At 35.7% G+C, this 23,138-nt stretch overlaps 2 protein-coding genes across 2 annotated transcripts in view; both read left to right on the plus strand.

The window, feature by feature from the left end:
- Positions 1–23,138, plus strand: part of sh3gl3a (SH3-domain GRB2-like 3a) — a 42,473-nt gene that overhangs the window by 922 nt on the left and 18,413 nt on the right. The window lies entirely within an intron of this gene.
- On the plus strand, positions 9,096–15,000 carry LOC311078917 (uncharacterized protein; the record flags this gene model as incomplete). The annotated part of the gene is made up of 4 exons (XM_084107970.1): positions 9,096–9,333; positions 9,585–9,654; positions 10,114–10,287; positions 14,601–15,000. The coding sequence occupies 4 exons, from the start codon at positions 9,096–9,098 to the stop codon at positions 14,758–14,760; spliced, it is 642 nt and encodes a 213-aa protein (XP_083964096.1). The 3' UTR covers positions 14,761–15,000.

Raw genomic sequence — 23,138 nt, forward strand, 5'->3', positions numbered from 1 at the left:
AGCTATTGTTACTAGGAAATATATACAATAATTATATAGTGTTTGTTGATATCACCTGTTCCATTCTGTGGTGAGATGTATTCCAATTGTTGTTATTGTTACATTTTCAAGTAGTTACCAGTATCACTTCCATTAATACTTGTGGACTTGTCACGAGTATGTTTCCCAGTTGTCACTAGTAAAAAAATTTGAAGGTTACTAGTTTAACTACTAGTTTTAGTTGTCACTAGTCACAGCTGGATCAACAGTCTGTAAAAAAAATACAGATGAAAATGAATAAAACATTAGATAAACAAACAGATTTGGTGAAGTGCCATTACACAAACTTCATAGGCTATTTCTAAGAGTCAGAATGAGATGAATAAGAACCAGCTTACAAAACACTTCACGTTTATTGTGCTTGAAAATTGTGGCCCAAAGTGTAAGGATGCCAATATTAATATATTGATTAATCATTTTTATTAGAAACAATAGTTAAAGTTGGATATTAAAATTTATTAAAATTTACCTTATCTTTTTACCCTATCTAAAATTCGCTGAATTTCTGATTAAGAAATATGATTCATCCATGTATATTTCACTTTTAATATTTTTGTTGACCTCATAATTTCTGATCAAAATGTCATAACTAGATCTTTTCCGGTGAAACGGCTAACTTCTCTCTGGCGAAAATTTCAATCAACAACCGATGCACAGAAGTTGTCTTTTTCGATAATCCGCTTGTTTCATTGCAATTTTAATAATTACATTACGAAAATGCTGTTTACTGTGTAAGTGGTTCTTTATGACATGACAAAGGAAAAACAAACACACAATATGGCATCACTTAATGTTATGGAGTTAATGAATAAAGCCCAGCTGTTTTGCCTCTCAAAAAGACATCCCATTTTAACAGCTGGATAAACCCCTAACAGTAGGCACATTCAGACTGTACGGTTTCACTTCTGTGTGAGACTGTGAGTAGCCTTCTATGTTTAGACATTCTGAGTATAGTATCCTCTTTTTTTAATAAAGACATTCAGTGTAGCATGTGTTTGTTTGGGAGAACTGTCAAATCCCTCTTTACTTGATTAATGTTTTGCCATAACTCGGGTAGTAGGTGGTTCTGCATCATTAGGCTTCAATGTTACTTCAACTGTACCTCTCAAATTAGTGGTCTGATGCTTTACTGTAATTCCTGTAATTTACAACTGCAGTCATCTGAAACCATAACATAAGCTTTAATTCATAACACTTCACAATCTGCAATCAGTTTACATTGCATGCATAATATAGCCCGACTTGATCTAAAATCTGTAGTGTGTCATCCAAAAATTGACATCAGGGAGTCAGATTTATGTTACATTATGATATTTTTTTCTTTTACATGTTCGGAAGAATTCTTGTCAGTCACAAACTCATGCCAAGGTGTTGCTATGCAGTTTCTAAGGTGCTTTGAGTGGTTTTAAACTGTTGCTATGTAGGCTAATTGATATGGTGTCAACCTGAAAACGAAATATCAAGAACATCCAGGTAATCAAAAATACCTGAAACTAGAGGTGGACGATTAGTTTTTAATATATATGTTATTTAAAATAAGAACAATGAGGCAACTTACAAACAATAGGACAAATACAATAAAACAAAGATACAAATGAAATAAACAGTGCTTTACATTTTTTCAGGTAGGCCAGCTAGGCCTACATTAGATCTATTTAACTGTAGCATTCAAGTAAGAAACGATACAAAAACTGAATAATCAAATGTAAAACTAAAACACTGCATAGTCTTCACATTAATTAAATATACATTGATTCATAATAAAGCTACAAAAGTTATTCAGTCAAGAGCAGTGAGTGATTTTCTCTTTATCTTGTTGTTTGACAGACAGCAGCAGGTTTACTGTATTAGGCTGCTGTCACTTTAAGACCTAATGCACGGATCCTATTGACATTCATCTGATTTCTTTCCCAACTGTTTACATTCATTTAAGACAAAACCAACTGTGTTTACATGTCATGAATACTCACCAAGACAGGAATTTTGACACAACTGTGTGTGTATTTGACTGTTCGACTGTAATAAACCGCGAAAGAGAACTGAATTTGGGATCGCGCACTATCTGAGAGGCGGCTTTCTGTGCACACACGTGTACCGCAATAAGTTGGTTTCCATCAGTTTAATAATTAGAACTAGTGGCCGATATAACTTCTTGATTCTGTAATCCTATTACAGCATTTTTCACAAATAAATAAATTGTTACAAAAAATAATGAATAAAAAAGGAAGTAAAAACTGTAACCAGGGCACTCGGTAATCTGTTAAGTTTGTGCCCACTGGGAATCATATTAATAAAATCATATCAAATAAAGACAAGGTAACACTAATTATACAGCACAGTGAAAACGACATGAATATGACAGTGGGAAACTACTTTGTTGGTTCTTTATAGTAGTAGTTTTATAGTTTTTGTGCAACTATGAATCAGAGATTAGTACATTTATTCTCAGTAGCCTAGGCTTATTTCATATCAGGATATTGTTTAATCTTTTTGAACTGTCTAGTCAATGTTGATATATTTTGATGCTCCTTGTTGGCCATTGTGCTTTGTTATGATAAGCCACATTATCGCACAAGCTAGATATCGCACAATCATTCCAGTCATAAACTAAACAAAACAGAATTTTTTTTGTGACATGCATAGGCTCACCAACGCTTATCTCCAAATGTGGCTGTTGTTTCTCATTTTATTGTTTTGGAGCCCCACGCTGTGCCCACCAGCAGGTTTGCAGCAGTTTTTAAAAATATTATGACACTTGTCTTTTGGCATCTTTAAATGGATATTTTCCATTGTGTGCTGTAGAAAGCTGTTTGTATATGGAGTGTAGCTCAGTTTTTAATGTAATTTTAATGGGATGATTGCTGCTTGTGTACAAGGCCATTGTAATAAAGCCCTGTGTTTTAGTCTTTAATGACCAGCGCACTAGAACAGATTTTTGAATATGGATGAAAGCAACACATTTGAACCACCTACAGGTTTTGTGATGGTAGAAATGCAAAAGAATCCAAACGCATGAAGGGAAATTTAGATATTCAGCTGAGATGTTGCTCAGTATCAATCTGTTAGTTTGGAGATGTAAGCAAGCACTTTAATTATGAATAAGTGGTGTTGAAGAAAATCATATTTTAATAATATTTTGGTTATCCAAGTTCTGTTCCCTGCATGCATAGCAGTTCAGTCTATTTCTTCTAATACAAAGTTCACTAGTTGTCATTAGTTGACATTGTTTAAACAGATTTATAGCTGATAAGAACTGGGCAGGCTAGAGCTTGTTTATAATTTTGTTTTCTTTTCACAAAGGCTCTATCCTCTCCATATTCATCAACTCGCTGTATGAATTAAATGCATCTTGTGTCAATGGCTCTTTTCAAGAGATTGTTTCACAGGAAAGCTGAACTCAATCTTCAAGAGTGAATGAGTTTTAGGAGGGATTTTTCCCAGTTAAGCAATACACCAGGATCAGAGTAACTTAGTAACCAGTTGTCAACATGAATCAGGGATAGGCATGTGTGATTTCATGAGCTTTATGTAAACCTGGCGAAAAGGTTCACTGCTGTTGAATCTATAAGTTAGGTGCAAAGGTTTTACTAGAAAGGTTTTACTTAAAATGTATTCATCCACATTCAGGAAACCCTTCACATTTACACATGCAGATATTAGAGGAGATGGAAAAAAGAAGGAAAGATCACAAAGAATCAAAGTTCAAATTGTTCCCATATCCCCCCCGAGACCTAGGAATAGACGTCTGGCCTCTGTAGAGGACATTTTATTTTAGCGAATTTCTCTGGCAACATTAGCCTGGTCCTACCAGACTCTCGTACATTTCAGTTGTACAGAGAGTCTGGCCACTCTCCATTGACAAGCGTTAACTTCCCTGAAGGCGGGTACTCTGTTGAAGTTTAAAACTATTGGATTTGCCCAGAGCGGCAGAGCCCCTCTGGATCTGCCATAACCAATCGCTAACGTAGGTCGTGACGTAACCCTACAACTCAAACTAGCGCACGACCTCAACGTCATCGTTCTCAGCCACTCCCTCTGTTCGCTGATTGGACCGGTAAAAATTACATAGACGTAGGAGGGCGGAGCCAGGGTATGGCAACATAGCCTACATGCCAGTTTTAAGTCTGGATGTCTTTAAAAATGACTGAATGACCAAATGTACAGAACTTATATACAGAAAATATGATGATATTTGTAATTATCATTTAACTAATTAAAAAAAATTTTTTGTCAGAAATCAGCATCTCAGGAAAGTGTTATGGGGTTTCAAATCAGAATATGGCTTTCTGTTATGAAACAGGGCATCGATTTCATACATGACCTCTGTAGAGGACAGCAGGACTTACATCATGGCATATCAGGCATTTTGGAGACACAACAAGTGAATAGGGAAAGAAATTCTACATCAATATACATCTGCATCAAAAACACATTAATATGCAAATGATAGATGTATTGCATAGCATGGGAATGGCATTTATGGCCATGTTTACGTTTACACGCATATTGCATAAAGTTAAATGGTATATCAAATCCTTCTGTTATATCTTTCATAACATAGTTGAGAATCATCTTTATAGTTTGGATAAAAAAGCATGAAACCACTTTTACATTTACTCAGAGAACCATGTTTTGCTTTCATATTTCTTGGTTGGCTCCTTAATGCATGTCATGATACTTTCTAAGTAATTGTATGAAAACAGTTCATTCCACTGATGTTCAAGGTTCATTTCATAACTTGAAATATAAATATCAGGGTCAGGAGAACCTGAAACTAGCCGATTATACAGGCCTTCCTTACAGTCAACTATAGAGTCATTCAGGCAACTCACTGACTAGTTGGTTTTGTAGTTTCACACATGAATGGAAATGAAAATCTAATGGATGCCTCTTTATGCTTTTACATGCATTTAGCAGATGCTTTTACCCAGAGCAATTTCAAAGAATTTTGTTTCTTCATTTTGCATTGAAAACCTGAAAAAAAATTGATTGCAGCCTTGTGTACAATTTCCAGAGGTCATGCAGCAGTTATTTTTCTTCTCCATACCAAAAGTATAAATGCATAGAAGGACACAAATACAATATTTCAATATCAGCCAAGATGTCCTTTGCCGTTTATTACAGAGTCTCAAATTTGATAGTTGTCTTTTTTGTGTGGCAGCAGAAAACCAAACTGCAAATTACAGAAAGTAGCGTTGAAGCATAATTTGTTTTCTTCAGCACAAATTAGTATCATAAACCAACTGTGAAATCCAGGACGCACGCTATGCAGGGAACACACAGTCCTCAGTTCCTCTTCACAGAAATGAGACCAACTGGTAGATGTTTACACAAGTCTTCAGCTCTGTTACTGCCACATTCATTATTGATTATGTCCTATCGATCCGAGCACCCACTCCTGTAGAGGAACATCATTCTTACGAGGCTGATCTATGTTTATTACTCACATTAGCGAGAGCTCCCACTGTCTGTTGGCACAGTAATAGTTTTACTGAAGATGGTTGAGACCAGACGTTACCAGAGTTATTGAATGGAATGTAAACCACTTATACGGCCCGCACAGTCTGTTTTGGATTGAAGAGTTGTTTTCTGCTCTGTCTTCAGTGCCTTATTCTGTGTACACACCAAAAGATAATCGGGCTGATTTTGGGCCGATTTCCCCCCTTCCGACAATCCTAGCTATGTCCCGATTATCTTGATGGTTCTACAGATTATTTTATCAGATTTTCCCTTGGTGTGAGGTGTGTTAAGAGTGTCCGAACCTGCTCGGAAGAACATTGCTGAACGTCGGAAGAACTTATCACGTGAAACGAAACGATATCCAATCAGAAAGCGAGATGATGGAAGACGGAAGCATAACAAACACAGTCATGGTGCAGCACAAATTGAAATTGATGTGGACAGCAGAAATGGAGGGATGGAAAAAAAACCTTTTTTCCCTTGAATTTTCTGTGAAAATCATTCCAAACACTATCATCGCAATTTCTTCCTGCATATATTTTCCGCCATGCTTATTCTGAAGTCTCGCGAGATTTCGCGAGATTTCCTGTGTTCACAGTCGAGACTCTGGTTGAAAATCTGTTTGTGTGTTGTGTGCTGTCTTTGTCACATCATGGCACACCACACACTATAGGAGCAAAACTGTTAAATCTAGGATTTTTTGTCCTCATGTTTGTGGTCTATCACATTTTGAAAATCTTATAAGATGTACAAAATCTTTTGGTGTGTACCCAGCATTAGTCATGAGCATAAGACACTTTGAGAACTCTTTGAACTATGTAACTGAATCGCTATTTGCATATTGTGATTAGTGCTACTAAACCTTAATATGTTGGTAGTAGCATTTGAAAAGTTGCATGAATGGTGTATAATGTTTGATGGATTTTCTAAGCATTCATACATAGTTTTTCAAATGTTATTTTCCACAAAGTGTAGAATTTCACCCTCATGTTGTTCATGTTATTATGAACATGGCTATTGGAATATTAGCACACAAGTCATAGACTACTTTTATTATATTTTTTATGTGCTTTTGCATATTTTGTGAAGCTCGAAAGTGTCAGTCAAGATCTGTTAAGTAATATTTCTTAAATTTTTATTCAATTTAATTTATTTAGCTACATGCTGAGGCTTAGGCCTAGGCCCTGTTTTCACCTGGTATTAAGATGCGTTTTGGTTGATCTGATCACAAGTAGACGAGGAAGACAAATTCCTGTTTAGTGTTTTAATCTGTCTCTTTTGTCCACTTTCAACCACTTCTGTCCTGATTTCTTTGAGGGGAGGGTCAATTGGCAGGTAAATGTATGGGTTTTTTTTTTTTCAGATCTTTCGATCTAATAGACTAAATAAGCTCATGCAATTTACATATGAACGTGACTGGAGATGGCGGTAAAACATATGGAAAGCAGCAGCTTAAGCATAAAGCAGTAAAGCATTATTTGATAAACATACACATTAAGATGGTTCTTTTTGTTGTTGTCTTGAACATCCTGGACATGTAAAAAAAAGAGTGTTTCTCATCAAGCACCCTGCTGTAACCGAAGTTACTTCACTTTCTCTAATGGCAGTTATATGAACTTTCCCCCCCGAGGGGAAGAGGCCCTCGCGTTTCACTCTGCCAGGCTGTTTAAGTAACTTTTAAAGGTAATGTTAAAAGGTTTATCCTTTCCTGAGGATCTTCATTTGATGGATAGGGTTATTTCAAGTTTTTGGCTCTCTGAACTCTTCCTTGGTGATGGTTTGCCAGATATATATATATATTTATATAAAAAGCCCCTTAAAAGTGCAACATAATAAACAGACATGGCAAAACTGTACCAAGGGAACAAATAGTATTACCAATATCCTAAAAAACTAAAAGTCAGGAAATGTAATTTATTATAAATAAAATGGTTCAGTATTTAGTAGTATTTAGATATTATGAATTGATTGATGAAGTAAAACAATAACATGGGATAATGTAATAATAATAATAAGAAAATAATAATTACACCTATGAGTTGTATTTAAAATCAATCAATTGGGACAGAGGTTTTCTTATACATAAGGCTTCAAGGCCTTTGCCCGGTTGCATAAAGCACCTTAAGTTTTTCCCTTAAGTATGATACTTAAGGGGCGATTTCCCCTTACCTAAGAGAATAACTTAAGGGTGTTGCATATAATCTCTTAAACGGTTCTCTTAGGTAAGGGAAACATTTAAGTGTTTCACGACAGCGATCCTGGATTCACGTTATAAAAGTCTGTTGTTGCCATAGATACGCAAAACACTAACACGCCGCGTCGCGTTTAGGACAACTGTATCACACACCGGACGCGCACTTTCTCAGTTTATGGCCAGCAATATTGTTATGTTTAAGGACATTATGGAATTAAGATAATGTCTGTACGTTATGTTATGACTGTACTGTACAATTAAATATAATCGTTGCTATAAGTCTGCAGTCTGAACACTTTACCTCAGAGCGTCCGTTAACTGAATGAATTGAGAATATCACCTGAAAATCCGATACACACTTGTAGCCTACATTTATTGAATGGTAGCCGATTTATGCACGTGTAAAACATATCCCACTACTGAAAACTCCCAGTTGCAAAAAAATGCAGTGCTATAAGCAGTTGTAACACCGCAAGTAAAGAGTGGTTGCTATGTGTGACATGGTCAAGGTCGCTCTCTAGTTTGTTAGCGATGTATTGCGCAAATATTGCGCGTCAATCAAATCGGTATTCTTGCAACAATTTTTCATTGCTAAGATGGTCCAAAGGGTTCTCCCTATCCTTAAAAATTCTTCTTGGCACATAATGATCTTCAGCTGGTTCCATAAATTCAGCCATGTCGTCTTATTTTTGTCCGCGTTACTCTTAAGGTTACACTGTTAGAAATGTCTGTAAATTACACAGTATTTAACTGTAAAATGAACTGTATTTTACTGTAGGACAATTATACAGCATGTTACTGTATTTTAAAGTTACATTTTGGAAAATATCCACTTGGCGCCACTAAAATACAGTATTTTTAATTTACTGTAAATCTAAATACAGTAAAAAAAAAATGAGCGCGAAACCTGACCAATCACAGAAAAGCATTATTTCCCGCTTGGAGAAAGAAGAAAACGAAGACGCACAGATACGAGAAGAACCAGTCAGATTCAAAGGTGTGTACAAATATTCCTCATTTTACTTTACATATATTATATTTTTGGTTTAGCAGCTAAATAAAAAAATAAAAAAACGCTGCCACTTAACGGCGCGCAGTCACCTCACATTATGCTGTGAAGAGAGCTAGAGAGTTGTGTTGACACTGTGCAAACATTCATATTTCTTTCCTTTCTTTCCCTTTTCTGAACGTTTCACCGTCAAAATATGGACATTAACGGGTCTCTGCCTTGGGTTTGACCACGTCAGGAGCTGGTGAGTGTTCATGTGAACTGTTGGCCGAACAACAAAGCTTTTGTGGATTTAGTTTAAAGTCAGTCGTTTTTTTTCCCGCTATTATCGCGTGCCGATTACCCCATATAAATGCATTATGCACGTCATATAGTGCTAGAGTAAAACCCGCAATGTTCTTGTGCAAACACTGTGGCGTCTCTGTGGAGACATTATACGCCTTTATTAATCATGCCAAAGGGCATAAAAACAAGGCGAACTTCAGGTTTTCGTGTGCAGTTCCTGAATGCCCATGTACTTTCCAAAGACTCTCCGCCCTCCAGTCTCACATTTACCGCAAACACAGAAAGGCCGCAAAAAACCCGGACAGAGAACAGCACGATCTGAATTCTAGATGCAGTGTTGAAGGCTGTACATTCGTGTCGACCAAATTCGCCAGTCTTTGCGAACATCTAAAATGGCATATTCGCGATGGCAAAAAAATTAAATGTCCAATTACTGGCTGTAAAAAATATTTTCGAGTGAAGTCGACATTTTCAGCACACCTCAGTAGAAAACATAAAAACCATTAGAGAAATCTGTCTGTGAGTATTTTCCATTTATATATTCAAAAATGTATGTAAATGACAGTTAGTAAAACTCTTGTGTTTGTGTGTGTGTAGGTCACAACAACTCCAACAGATGCAGAGACCAGGCTTTCACTTCCTTCTACTCCAAGGCTGATCATGCTTGGTAAGATCCTTTAATACATGATTTAGCAATGTTTAAGAGATGGTTTAGAGCTGCACGATTAATAGTTAAAAGATTGTGATCGCGATTCAGACACCCACACAATCTCATATAAATGTCAATGATTCGTCTTTAAACATTTTAAATGGACTGCATCTCAATTTATCCAAAATCATGCAGCTCTAGGATGGTTTTTAAAAACAAACATGTTGCTTTATTCATAGATCTCCATATTTAACATTTTGCTTTTGGGTGAACCCTTTAACATCTCCTCAAATAAGTTTTGAAAAACAAGGGTGACTAAATGATGATTGTCATTTTTGGGTAAACTATCCTTTTAAACTAATAAGAAAAGCTCCATCAACATATTTTCACTGACACCAAAATCAAATGTTAAATGTTTTTGCAAAGTTAAACACTATAAATGAATTTATTGCTATTATTATAATTTTTTTTTTTAAGGGATTCAGTTCTACACAGCAAAAAATGGATGCTGTCAATTGAAGGCAAAGTCCTCTTTCCTAAGACTGACCTGCCAGATTTTTCCTCTGCGTTTGCTGTTCTCTTCGGTTGCTATTATGTGCTTAACATCGAGTACCAAGTGGAAGCAGCCACTACTTTGGAGTTCATTCAGAGGTAAGTACATCTTGCAATATGCCATAATATTAGGTAAACATTAAAGGGATAATCCACCCAAGTTATGTCATCACTTACTTATTCAGCGGAACACAAAATAAGATATTTTGAAGAATGTTGGTGACCCAATGCTTTCGTTTCTGTTGACTTCCATTGTTTTTTTGTGTCCATATAATGGAAGTCAACAGGGACAGAAAATGTTGGGTCACCAACATTCTTCTTTTGTGTTCCACTAAAGTAAGAAGAACATACAGGTTAGGAAAGACGTGAAGGTGGTAAGTACGTTGGCCGAGAGTGCTCAACACGCTGCAACTTAAAGAAGAACTCCGGTCAATTTTAACATTGAGCTCAATTTTTTGTAAATTTGGAATGCTGTCAGTACAGAGAACAATGACAAAAATCGGTGTTGCCTACACCGTGTTATCCTCTTTTTAAAATTTGCACCCTGTTGACTTCAATAGGGCATGTTATAAACCTTCTTTTAGCCTCTTAACATCCTTGATGTGTCAGTACAAGTGCACAGGTCATGTGAGTGATTCCTTCGGAGTGAACGTGGGTCAATCTGACTGCAGTAGATGTGAAAGATATTAATAAAAATGATAATAATTCAGCCAGCGCTCATACCTGTATTTACATCCTGTTTTCGGTCGAAGTCCATAGTAATCGATTGTCGAGTTCACGCGCATTGTTTTAGTACCTATGATCATGCGCATGAACTCGACAATCGATTACTGTGGACTTCGACCGAAAACAGGATGTAAATACAGGTAGGATCGCTGGCTGAAATAACATAATTTTTATTCATATCTTTCACATCTACTGCAGTCAGATTCACTCGTGTTCACTCTGAAGGAATCACTCACATGACCTGTGCACTTGTAATGACACATCAAGGATGTTAAGAGGCTAAAAGAAGGTTTATAACATGCCCTATTGAAGTCAACAGGGTGCAAATTTAAAAAAAAAAGATAACACTGTGTAGCAACACCGATTTTTGTCGTTGTTCTCTGTACTGACAGCATTCCAAATGTACAAAAAATGAGCTCAATGTTAAAATTGACCGGAGTTCTCCTTTAAAGGGTCAGTTCACCCAAAAATGAAAATTCTGTTAGTAATTACTCACTCTCATGTTGTTCCAACCCTGTAAGACTTTCATTCATCGTCGTAACAATTTAAGATATTTTTGATGAAATCTGAGAAATTTGGCTCACTCCGTCATAGGGTTCTATGTAATTTCATTCTGACAGCCAAGAAAAGATAGTGAAGACATTGTTAAAATAGTCCAAGTGACTACAGTGGCTCAACCTTAAGTTTATCAAGCAACGAGAATACTTTTTTTGCGAAAAAAAACTTTATTCAACTATTAATTTTCTTCTGTGTGGGCCTCTGACATGAGTTCACGTGAGCGCCACAACACATGCGAGAAGTTGCTCTCGTGAACTCACTCAGAGGCCCACACTGAAGAAAATTAATAATTGAATAAAGTAATCATTTTTAGTTTTTTTTTGCACACAAAAAAGATTTCTTGTCGCTTGATAAACTTAAGGTTGAGCCACTATAGTCACTTGGACTATTTTAATGATTTTTTACTACCTTTTTGGGCGGAACAACATAGAAGTCTATGGAGGAGTGAGCCAGCTCTCAGATTTAATAAAAAATATCTTAATTTGTGTTCCGAAGTTGAACGAAAGTCTTATAGGGTTGAAACAACATGAGGATGAGTAATTACTGACAGAGTTTACATTTTTGGGTGAACTATCCCTTTAAGAAAACACATGCAAATAGAAAAAACAACCGTATGGAAGAAAAATAATGCCAAATGTTTTTGAAATAAAAAAGCCTGTTGAATTGCACTACTTGAAAAAAATATGCATTGCATTAACCATGCTTGCATTTTAATGCATTGTTTCTTTAAGGCTTGCATTTTTATGGGCTGAAATTCAACATGGTTATGTATTTAAGCTGTGAATATTTCAATTCAAAACGTTTCAAACACATTTTCATTAATACAAATTCAAATATCCATATTCACCTTCCAAAATATTCAAACTGTTTAAATATACAACCTATAATATTCAACTGGCAATTTCCAGTCCATTTTATTTTGCTTTACAAATTCGCTTCCACAAATTCAGTGGTTCAAATTTGACAGTAGATTCAACATTCACATCCAGGAACTGCAGGAAAAGCAGTAGATTGCAGAGCAAACTGATTTATAGAAATGTAAGTGTATTTGTGATTATTATGAGGGCTGTTTTTATGTTTAATTCAGTGTCTTCACAGTCCCTGTGTAGCCGCATCTTTCTCTACGTGAACGAGATTATAATGTTATTCTCCCGATGCTGATGTACAGAACAAATGTTACATTTGAAGTAGACATATTTTTCTCTTGGTTGTTAAGTTGCCTTAACTTTATATCGCGGATATGTGCTGCAGTACTTTTCCCTTTAATAATTTAGGATAGCTGGACATATAAAACGCTTAACGTAGTTTAATGGACTAATACAGTGATATAAAAGACCAAACTCACACATTATTCAGAAGGCTGTACTAAATGGCTATAGGCAAGCAGATGGACACAGAATATGAACTTAACGCGCAAAGTTTCACGCTGAGTAGTGGTACTGCAATTTATGGAATATAGAATAGTACTGCAGCACATCTCCGTGATATAAAGTTAAGGCAACTAAACAACCAAGAGAAAAATATGTCTACTTCAAATGTAACATTTGTTCTGTACATCAGCATCAGGAGAATAGCATTATAATCTTGTTCATGTAGAGAAAGATGCGGCTACACAGGGACTGTGAAGACACTAAATTAAACATAAAAACAGCCCTCATAATAATCACAAATACACTTACATTTCTATAAATCAGTTTTTATGAATGAATGGCTTGCTCTAACTGTTGCTCTGGTCTTCGTCAACAACATATGCTTGCACCCCCTGCTGGTGAGGTCGACAGCAGATGGAGAGTATGCTCTGTAATCTACTGCTTTTCCTGCAGTTCCTGGATGTCAATGTTGAATCTACTGTCAAATTTGAACCACTGAATTTGTGGAAGCGAATTTGTAAAGCGAAATAAAATGGACCGAAAATTGCCTATTTAATATTATAGGTTGTATATTTAAACAGTTTGAATATTTTGGAAGTGAAATATGAAAGGTGAATATGGATTATTGAATTGTAATTAATGAAAATGTGTTTGAAATGTTTTGAATTAAAATATTCACAGCTTAAATATACAACCATGTTGAATTTCAGCCCATAAAAATGCAAGCCCTAAAAATGCAATGCATTAAAATGCAAGCATGGTAAATGCAATGCATATTTTTTCAACCAGTGCAATTCAACAGGCTTTTTTATTTTACAGTTGCCATTATTTTACTTCCATACAACCGCAAATTAAGAAAACATCTTCATCAGTTTTACAACACGTGTGCTCCAAATACTCACAACACAACCAAATACATAGCACTGCAAAAGTTCACAACACAACCAAATACAGAAATGCGCTGCAAATGGCACAGAACACAATGGAAATGTTTTCAGGGGACCCCAATAAGTGACGAACCCGTCTGTGTACAGCCAATGTACAATCAACGACTGTCCGAATTCACTCACTCGTTTTCATTCACCGCTTCAAGTGAACTGTATTAGTGGACTAATGTAGAAATGAGTGAATGAGTGTTTAGGGGGCGATATCGGATTTAGCCAACGTAATTTCCTCATTATTTTCACCTGGGCTGTTCTTATGACAAAACAGCATGGTGTCTATCAGCTGAATAGCTGTTCTTAGGACATAAATGTCTTATTATTGCTGTTAACATAACTGTTGCAAATAAATACATTTTATACAAAAAAGTTTTCATAATATGCTTTATTTATCTGTGTGTGAGTGTCTCAACTTAAAAAATTGCTGTTTCATCTTTGGACCCTAAATTACCTTACATTTCTTACCTATGAAACTTATTTAAACATAACATTACTTTTTTTTTTTTACAGTGTTACTGATGTATAGATTAATATCTTACCCTCATGTTCTTTTTAAATTTTGTATATTGTATACAAAGTTGTATGTCATAAACATGTCATCTCTGTATGTTTTGCAAGAAAAAAAAAAGTAGACATTGAGCACTAAGCATGCCCCATCCAGGTTCATCAGTTATTGGGGTCCCCTGGAAATATTTCCATTGTGTTCTGTGCCATTTGCAGCGCATTTCTGTATTTGGTTGTGTTGTGAGTATTTGGTTGTGTTGTTAGACATTTTTACACATCAAATGATCTAACAATTTTTTTCTGTTACGTAAAGGTTCATTGTGAGGATTAACCCTGACAACAGCAAGTGCTCCTCAAAGTTCCAGGTCAGCAAAATAAGTGGGAAAATGGTGCAAAGGAAGAACTCTGGCCTGAACCCTCATGTATCCTCCTTCATTAAGGAGTTTCTGGATTTCAGCTGGCAAAACTATTAAGCTACTAAGAGCAAATACATTCTACACAGGAGTTTTCTGAATTAGTACATTTTTAAGTTTGTTCTTATGACTGAATCTGTTCATGAATTGTTTTACAATGCTCTTAATATAAAACTTTTATGTATAAATGAAATGTTTTCAAGTTTTTGGAAAGCTGAATGTAAAATCTGCAAGAATATTAAAATGTTATTTCAAGTATTACAATTGAACAATTAAATCAATAAAAGAAGTTAAACAGTCTTTTGTTTCTTATAGTTATTTACTAGTTTTTAACCTGTTGAAATACAATAATTTGTAGTTTTACAATAAATAGTAAAAGTGGACAACAAATTACAGTAAATTTCACAGTGTAAAGTAATATTTTTATTGTATTAAAATATATAACTGGAGAAAAAAATGTATCATTGTTTTACAGTAAAAAATATATTATACTGTAAATAAATTTACAGCAAGTTAAATGGTACTGTAAATATGAATACAGTATTTTTACTGTAAGTTTAATTTACAGTAAGTTACTGGCAAACTGCTGCCAGTAAGTTACTGTAGTTTCTACAGGAAATTTTTTACAGTGTACGATTTCCAAACCTTAAATTATACTTAGGGAAATGACCGTTAAGGGGTTTTATGCAACACTTAACGCTTTTTAAGGGATTATTTAAGTGAAAAAACAGCATTTAAGGGAAATTCTAAGTGTTTATGACGTTTCACTTAAAGAAACCCTTAAGTAACACTCAAGGGTTTTTTTCTGCAACACCCTTAGGTTTAAGGGAAACATAAGGGCAAACTTAAGGGAAAATTACACTTAAGGTGCTTTATGCAACCGGGCACTTATTCTTATAGATAAGGATGGATAAGGGCTTCAAGGAGAAATTGAATAAAAACCGAAAACAAGTTTAGAATCAAATATAAAATCAAAATTCGATTTAAAATCGATTTTTCATTCAATCATTTTTATTCCAATCGTGAGATTCCAAAAGATTCTTACCCCTAATATCATTTATTTCTCGGTAAATAAATCCACGTAGCACTGTACTACCTAAAGTTATTGACACTTTAGATTGAAAAAGTTTTTACATTTGATTTATTCAATTTCTGTAGTATTTTTTTACAATGTTAAATAATCTTTCTGTACCTAAAAAAACTTGCTTTGTATTTGTTTTCTTGTTTGTAGTTTGCTTTTGTTCATATTTTTAATAAAAAAATAAAACTAAATAATAAATAACTATGTAAGGGATAATGTAGAGTCCTGATCAGCCTGAAGGGGTTGTATTCGCTATAACAACCGCCTCGCTCTACATTATCCCGCTTATTACATGGCTACCTACCAAATAAATCAATAATTTGACACAAAATATTGATTTAAAAAGGAGTTTATTGATTTAAAAACGATTGTATTGCTTCCGCTAAAGAAAATAGTCCGTTCCGTCTCTACGGTTAGAATCCTGCGTCCATAGCAACGCTCTGTTTTTCATGGCAACAGTGTGTTATCCTTAGCAGCGGTCTGTTATCAAGAAATAACAGACCGCATTCTACATTAGAATTCAACCAAGCCATGTAATAAATTGTGATATATATCATTATCGTGAAATGAAATTTTTCATATTGTGAAATAAGATTTTGGTTATATCACCCACCCCTATGGATGGCCAATTGGTTTATTTCATCTACTCAAGTGCTCAACAGATCAATCAAAACTCAAGTAATCATCACCAGTTGTTTAATTGTTGGTCTTTGGCATCAAAGGTTTTTGCATCATACTTTTTTTCAGCATTTAGTGCTAGTTGCCACATAAAATGATGCTGTAATCAATAAAAAATAAAATAAAACAAGGCTTCTTTTTGCCATGTTTGTGCATAGGATGGACAAAAAAATGTCTGCTGTTCTGCTAGTGAGTTAAAATTGTTTAGATGGTGCATACACTTTTTAGACAGATTTTTTAGATTAGATAGATGCAACACTTAAAGTGGTTTATTGTGCTGATAGCATGCTGTATTTTACCACAAACAATCAGCATGATTGCAAATCCCTCTCTGAGAAGTTTTGTCGCTGAAGTCATTTCCAAAGCACCATCACCACAGCCATCGAAACACTGCTTATGTTTAAAACCATTATCACAGTGTTCCTGTAACTATGCAGAATCCACAGGTTTATGTGTGAAGTGTTGTGGAGCGATTAAAATACTGTATTTTGCTTTGTGGTGTGTTACTCATTCCCAGGTGTCTCCCAGTACACTGCAGCAAATGTTGTTCTTCAGTAAATAGTTGCAGTTGAAAAAAAATAAAAGGCCCAAAAAATTGTATCCTGTGAAACTTTTTTTTTTGTTGAAATTATTTTATATTCATGTATATTTCATGTATTTTGTTTAATTGTCTATTCAGATTTCAATCTTTAAAAACACGTCATTCTCAATTTGTCCGGAATTGTGTATCTCTATATTCAGTTATCGCTGTCAGTTCTGAGTACTCAGGTAGTTGTGGGCATTCCTGCTAGTTGGCATGTTATTCTGGAACAGGTGGCATTTAGGAGTCTGTGTGGAGCGTTCATGTTTTTGTGACATTTTATTGAAACTGCATTGATGAATCAGTTCTTGAAAAGGTAGAATAGGAAATCATTTCCCACCCCTCAAAAACAAACAAACAGAAAACACAGTTGTTGTTTATATTTGATTGTTTTCTTAGCTTTTTACCTGTAAAGGAAAGGGGCTCATCGCTTAGAGCTGTTCCATTGATCATGCCTCAGTATTGTCTTTATTCTCTGGGGAGGAAAAAGGTCAGAGCGCTCATGCTGGGAAACTCTTTCACAAACAACTGTATTTTTTACTCCGGTACCCTGCAGGAAACTACACTTCTGAGAGAACATTGAGTCTTTGACTGTCTTTTCTCAGATGTTTGACATACGGAACTGTATGTGTCCATCGAAGTTAGGGTTGTGCCGATAGACGATAGTATCGTGTATCGACGATAGTCAGAGATATCGCTGCTGGCAGATGCCTTTGACGATATCAATACGATAATTAGCTCGTTTTCCCATTAATGTATTAAATCATTATTATTATTATTATGAAGCTAGTATTGTTATTAAATTAATTAGGAACTACAATTAATTTGCCTTGCCTAAATTCATAACGACATCACCACATAACCACACTTGCGACATCACCGACGCGCGTATGAGATCCATTCACAAATTGTCAAGAGTGCTTGTTTTAACAGACGCATCATTCTTATACAGAGCCAAGATGAAGACGGCATCGTTGTTCGTCAGTATTTTGTTTCCATAGCACATTAACAAAACATTTAATGACACTAATAACACTAAAAACAATACAATTACAAAATATTAATGATAATAATAATATCACTAAAATTATATAGGCCTAATAACAGTCTTTAGTTCACGAACGCAGCACAACTCTGCCATCTGTGAAAATCAAAAGCAACTTCAAACACTTGTTTAACAAGTAATATTCTTCTAATTGTTTTACTGTCTATAATGTAAGTCCACAAGAGAAATATTAAGCCAGTAAATTAAGATAGTTGCTATACCGTTATATCCACCGTCGTCTCTGAGAGAACGCGCCGTTAATGCAGTGAAAGCTCAGTCCGTTTCTGCTTTCACTTTCAGGGAATGAGCGCGTTTACGTGCACGTTATTAACTTGATTATGCTGAATAAACTGACAATGCATGTCATGTAAACACATTAACCCGTTTTCCTTTATCGGAGTCAAGTCACAAGTTTAAGTATAAACCGATCGACTTTTAGATTTTTGCCTTTGATTTCTCCCGGCATTTAAAACACATTAACCCGCGTTCTTTGGGCTTATTGAAGTGCGATATGTGAAGTGCATCCAGACAGAGAGAGCACTGGTAGGAGGACATGTATTACAAACTCCGACTCTTTCTTGACCTAAGAAATGATTAAAACGTGTTCCCATCTCGTGCAGAAGTACAGTCAAAATGCTGCATCTGTAACGGCATGAGAGGATAATGTGTGTCCGTAAATTTCCCGCTGACATGTTGAAATACTCTGAGTCAGATACAAGAATGATTATAGGATCTTTTTTACCTCACTATACCGGGAAATAACCTGATTTAGCCTATTAATAAACACTCCACCTTTGCTAGCAAAATAGAAAACAATTCTCATATATAAAACGAACTAATAAAACAAGCAAATTAACGAGTAAATAAGCAAGTTAATAATCAAATAAGTAAGCCCCGCCCCCCTCACGATAATATCGTGTATCGCCGATCTCACAGGCTGACGATAGGACGATATGAAAATGGAGCATATCGCCCAACACTAATCGAAGTACATTTTTGTTCATTTAAAGGGGTCATGAATTGAGAAATCAAATTTTCCTTGATCTTTTGAAGAGGTCATTGTACTATAAAAACATTCTGTAAGTTTCAGAACTCAAAATTCCTCGTTCATGTAGTCATACGTTCTTTGTCTCGTGTATTGCTGTTTATGCATCAACTTCACAATATCAACACAGCCTTTTGGAAAATCTATTTGTGGTTGGCATTGACATCGTTGAATAAACATGAGCACTGCACGTTTCAAAGTCAAAACGCGGCGCGGGTGTTTTTATATGAATGTATCTTTGAAGGGAACTGTCTTTAGGAAAGTTTCGATATTATTTTCATCTATCAATCTTTCTTTCTTACGTTTATAAGTAAGTATAAGCTGCTTTGTGTACAGCCATTACCGGGGAAACCGCTATTTCTGCCGTTTAATTCTGCCACTGAAGCGCCTCCTACTGGCACCTCTTTGTATACAGCCTTGCAAACCTGTATTAATACTAGTGTGGATTTTTATTCACTCAATAAAATAGTAAAATAGGGCATTCTAAAGGCCCTTTCACACTGGACGCGATTTTGACGCACAAATAATTTGCGCAATTTTTTTATTTTTTGATCAGCTGTTTGTGTAATGAGTGCTTCCACACCGAACACGAATGTGCTGCGGCAAAAAAACGATTTTTTTTTTTTACTTTTGCGGCGACAGAAAAGGCTTCAGCCAATCACATACTACAAGGACAACGATTTGAAAGACAAAGTGTGGCGTAGCATTGCTAACTCGGTTATCAACTCGGTTATCACAACTGTGAGTATGTTGTGTGATAGTTTTAGTCGTTGTATAGTCCTGTGCCGTGTAGGCTAGCAGGCTAAACTACATTTTGGACAGAAAGCTAACACTATTATCGTCAAAGATAGAGACAGAGACCGTGTTTACTTTGAACATGTAACAAAATGTAGGGCTGCTTTTAGTATACTATACATTCTTTGTGTGATATCTACAGTTTCTAGTCGAATGATTTTAACTTACTTTACTTCGTGTGTTACATGTAATGTGTAGTGACATTACAAAACGCACTGTTTAGTTGAAGACGCAAAAAAACTGACCCTTCAGACTCTCTGTTCTTTAAGATTGGGTGCACCCAAAACCTTCTTTTCTGTCTTTTAAAGAAAATGAAAAGCTCGTCTTCACTGATGATGAAGTGTCCATGTTTTCTCAGCTGTCGGCGCGAAAGTTTTGGAATGTTGAAGCTCTCTGAACGTCACAGACGTCGCAAATTCGCGTCGCGGCTGATGTGAATGGTTTTGACGCGTACTATTCGCACACAAACTATTCGCTTTTTCGTTTCGCTTTTTCGTTACGCATCCGGTGTGAAAGGGCCTTAAGGCAGTCTACTGCAGTATTTCCTCTCTCAATCAGTAGAAAAAGTGGTTAAGTCATGCTTGGGAAAAAAAAATACCGTCATATACCGTGAAACCGGTATAATTTTGAAAAATACCGTGATATGGATTTTTGGTCATACCACCCAGCATTAGTAGCATGAAAATAATCTGTTATTTAAATTGATTAAATGATATATAGAACGCGGTCAAATAATTCTCCCAATAATTGCTGGAGCTGTCAATCACACAGCGCGAGTATCAGTGACTCTGGCCAAAATTCCCTTTATAATCAAGTATGCTGTTTACACTGCACAATTAATCTTTAATTTAGCCTACATTGTGTTTGCACTGTTAGTTATGATGACAGCATTGTCAAGTGCAGAAATCGAGTTGCATTGACGAGATCACTGCATTCATACGCTCAACAGACATGTCTGCCAATGGGGACAGAATTCTATAGATCTAACAAGCCGTAAATGACAAAATTATTGTCCTCATACAATCTGTGAGCAATTCATCAGTGCACATAAATCTAAAGTAAAATATCTGTCTCCCATCAAAATGTAATAACCTTATTCTAATTTTTTTTATTGAATTTCCAGTTTCACTTGGATGTGTCACATTATGGACGTATAATGGATTGAGTCTAATGAGTATAGTGATATTCTCCTCTAGATGAGTCACACCACACCGACGTCAAGTTGATTTCACACTTGCTGCTTATTTATCATCATGTGCAGTGATAATAAAACACTACTGGATCCGTAATGGAGTCACGGTTTCCTGCTGCCTTCAGTGACTGTTATTATCACAGGCACAGCTGTGCTCAGTGATCATTATCACCACCAGTAGCCTCCCAGAAGCCTGTTGTTTCTATTGTATGTAATAGTTTGAAACTCAGCCTCAGGTTTCAAAGTTCAATTCATTCTTTAACTGGCAAATGTCAACAAGGAATTAAAGGAAGATTGCAGGTTATTTTCTGTTTCAGGACTACGGATCGCATCTGTGGCCTGCTTAGTAACTTTGTACACATTATTAATGTGCTACTGTAAACCCACTTGTCTTTTGTTTTTACAAACTGATGGACGACTCAAAATTATACTAATTACTATGAGGTGCAGATGCAGTAAACACATTAAGTTGAAAATAACCCTTTAATAGCAGCATTTATAGTCAGCTAGAAATTACAGTCTGTGGGTGTTTACATGACCAGAGAGTCATACATAGATAAAGAATTAGAAATAACTTTTTATTAATCAAATATCAGCAGCATTTCAAATCATCAATCAAATAAACATTTCAACTATAATTTCTAGAGAAATTTCTGCATAATACAGGTGTTGGCTGTATTTAAATGGTGGGAAATGGGAAACATGGTGTTTTTGTTTTAAATGCACAATAATTTGGGCACCTCTGAGGAGAAAAAGCCATATAACTAAAATGTTACAAATTTTAAAGGAGCTGTATGTAAGAAATGTATTTCAATTAATCATAAAATGGCCCTGATATGTCACTAGACATTAAGAAATCATGTTAATTTCAAATACTTATATCACTGACAACAGTAGTACGGCCAGGATATTGTCATTTAAAAAGTGCAGTTGCAGCCCTCAACTGATGTTGATGTTGTCATCTTGTGTTTTGGCCTGATGCTCCACCCTCCACCTATCTACCAATCACGAAGTCAGTAGTGTTTCGGCATCCGGGTTGCCAGCTCTGCTCTAGTTACCACAGCTACGTAGCAGCCTACGTTCCTGCTGGATCCTGCAGCCTATCTGGCAACCTCGAGTCAGGGGGAGGGGGAGGGGATACATCGCTCTACAGTAATTTGAAAGTGATTGCAGTACCAGTTTTGGCCACAATCTTACATATGGCTCCTTTAAAGTTTTACGATTTCATATAAATCCAAACAGTCATGCTTAAAGATGGCCATCTTTAAATAAATACACAAAAGCCATAGCATTGAAATTAGACACGCATGTATATTCTATGTAGGCTATACTTTCACACTTTATTTGCCTCTATTTTAGAACACTAGATGATTATCTAATCAAAATAACAAAATATGTATTACAGTGACGATAAAAAAGAACTCAAATCGAATGCGTTTCTGATTTGTTTAAATGTTTCTGTCGGCTGCGTGACGATACAGTTTGCTTTCTCATGATGCTAGCTAGCTTTAAATATGGAAATTCGCTGCATAACGAATGCATAAAAGTGACCAGCTGGATATAAACTAATGCAAATAGATTGTAACGCTCGTGACATTAAACATTTGGGTTGGACTTGAGTGTGTTTTTGTCACACATAATGCTGTTCTCCACTAATGCAGCTTCTAGTCAACAAATTATATACCATATAATTTTATGAAAACACGACGGGAAGTGTAATGTTTACATACCGTTTCATTGTCTTTTTAAAATCCGCATCTGAAGTGTCCTTCTTTGTGCAGAGCGCAGCCTCAGATGCTAATAAAGTTATCATTATGGTTATCATTTGTTTTCTGTGGAATTTTCGTGCAGTGTTTGCGCACAATGAAAGCATTAATGTGCATTAAAAAAGAAGGTAAATTTTGATTTCAGGCTGAGTTTAATCACACATTTATGTGTTTGAGTAGTGATAATGTCATTGAGTAGTGTAAGTCACAAGCAATACTGCCATATGGGGCTAATTTCCTTTGTGTGTTATGGCTA

This window comes from Abramis brama (genome assembly GCF_963993115.1).
Source record: "Abramis brama genome assembly, chromosome: 3".
In the NCBI taxonomy this organism is placed as follows: domain Eukaryota; kingdom Metazoa; phylum Chordata; class Actinopteri; order Cypriniformes; family Leuciscidae; genus Abramis; species Abramis brama.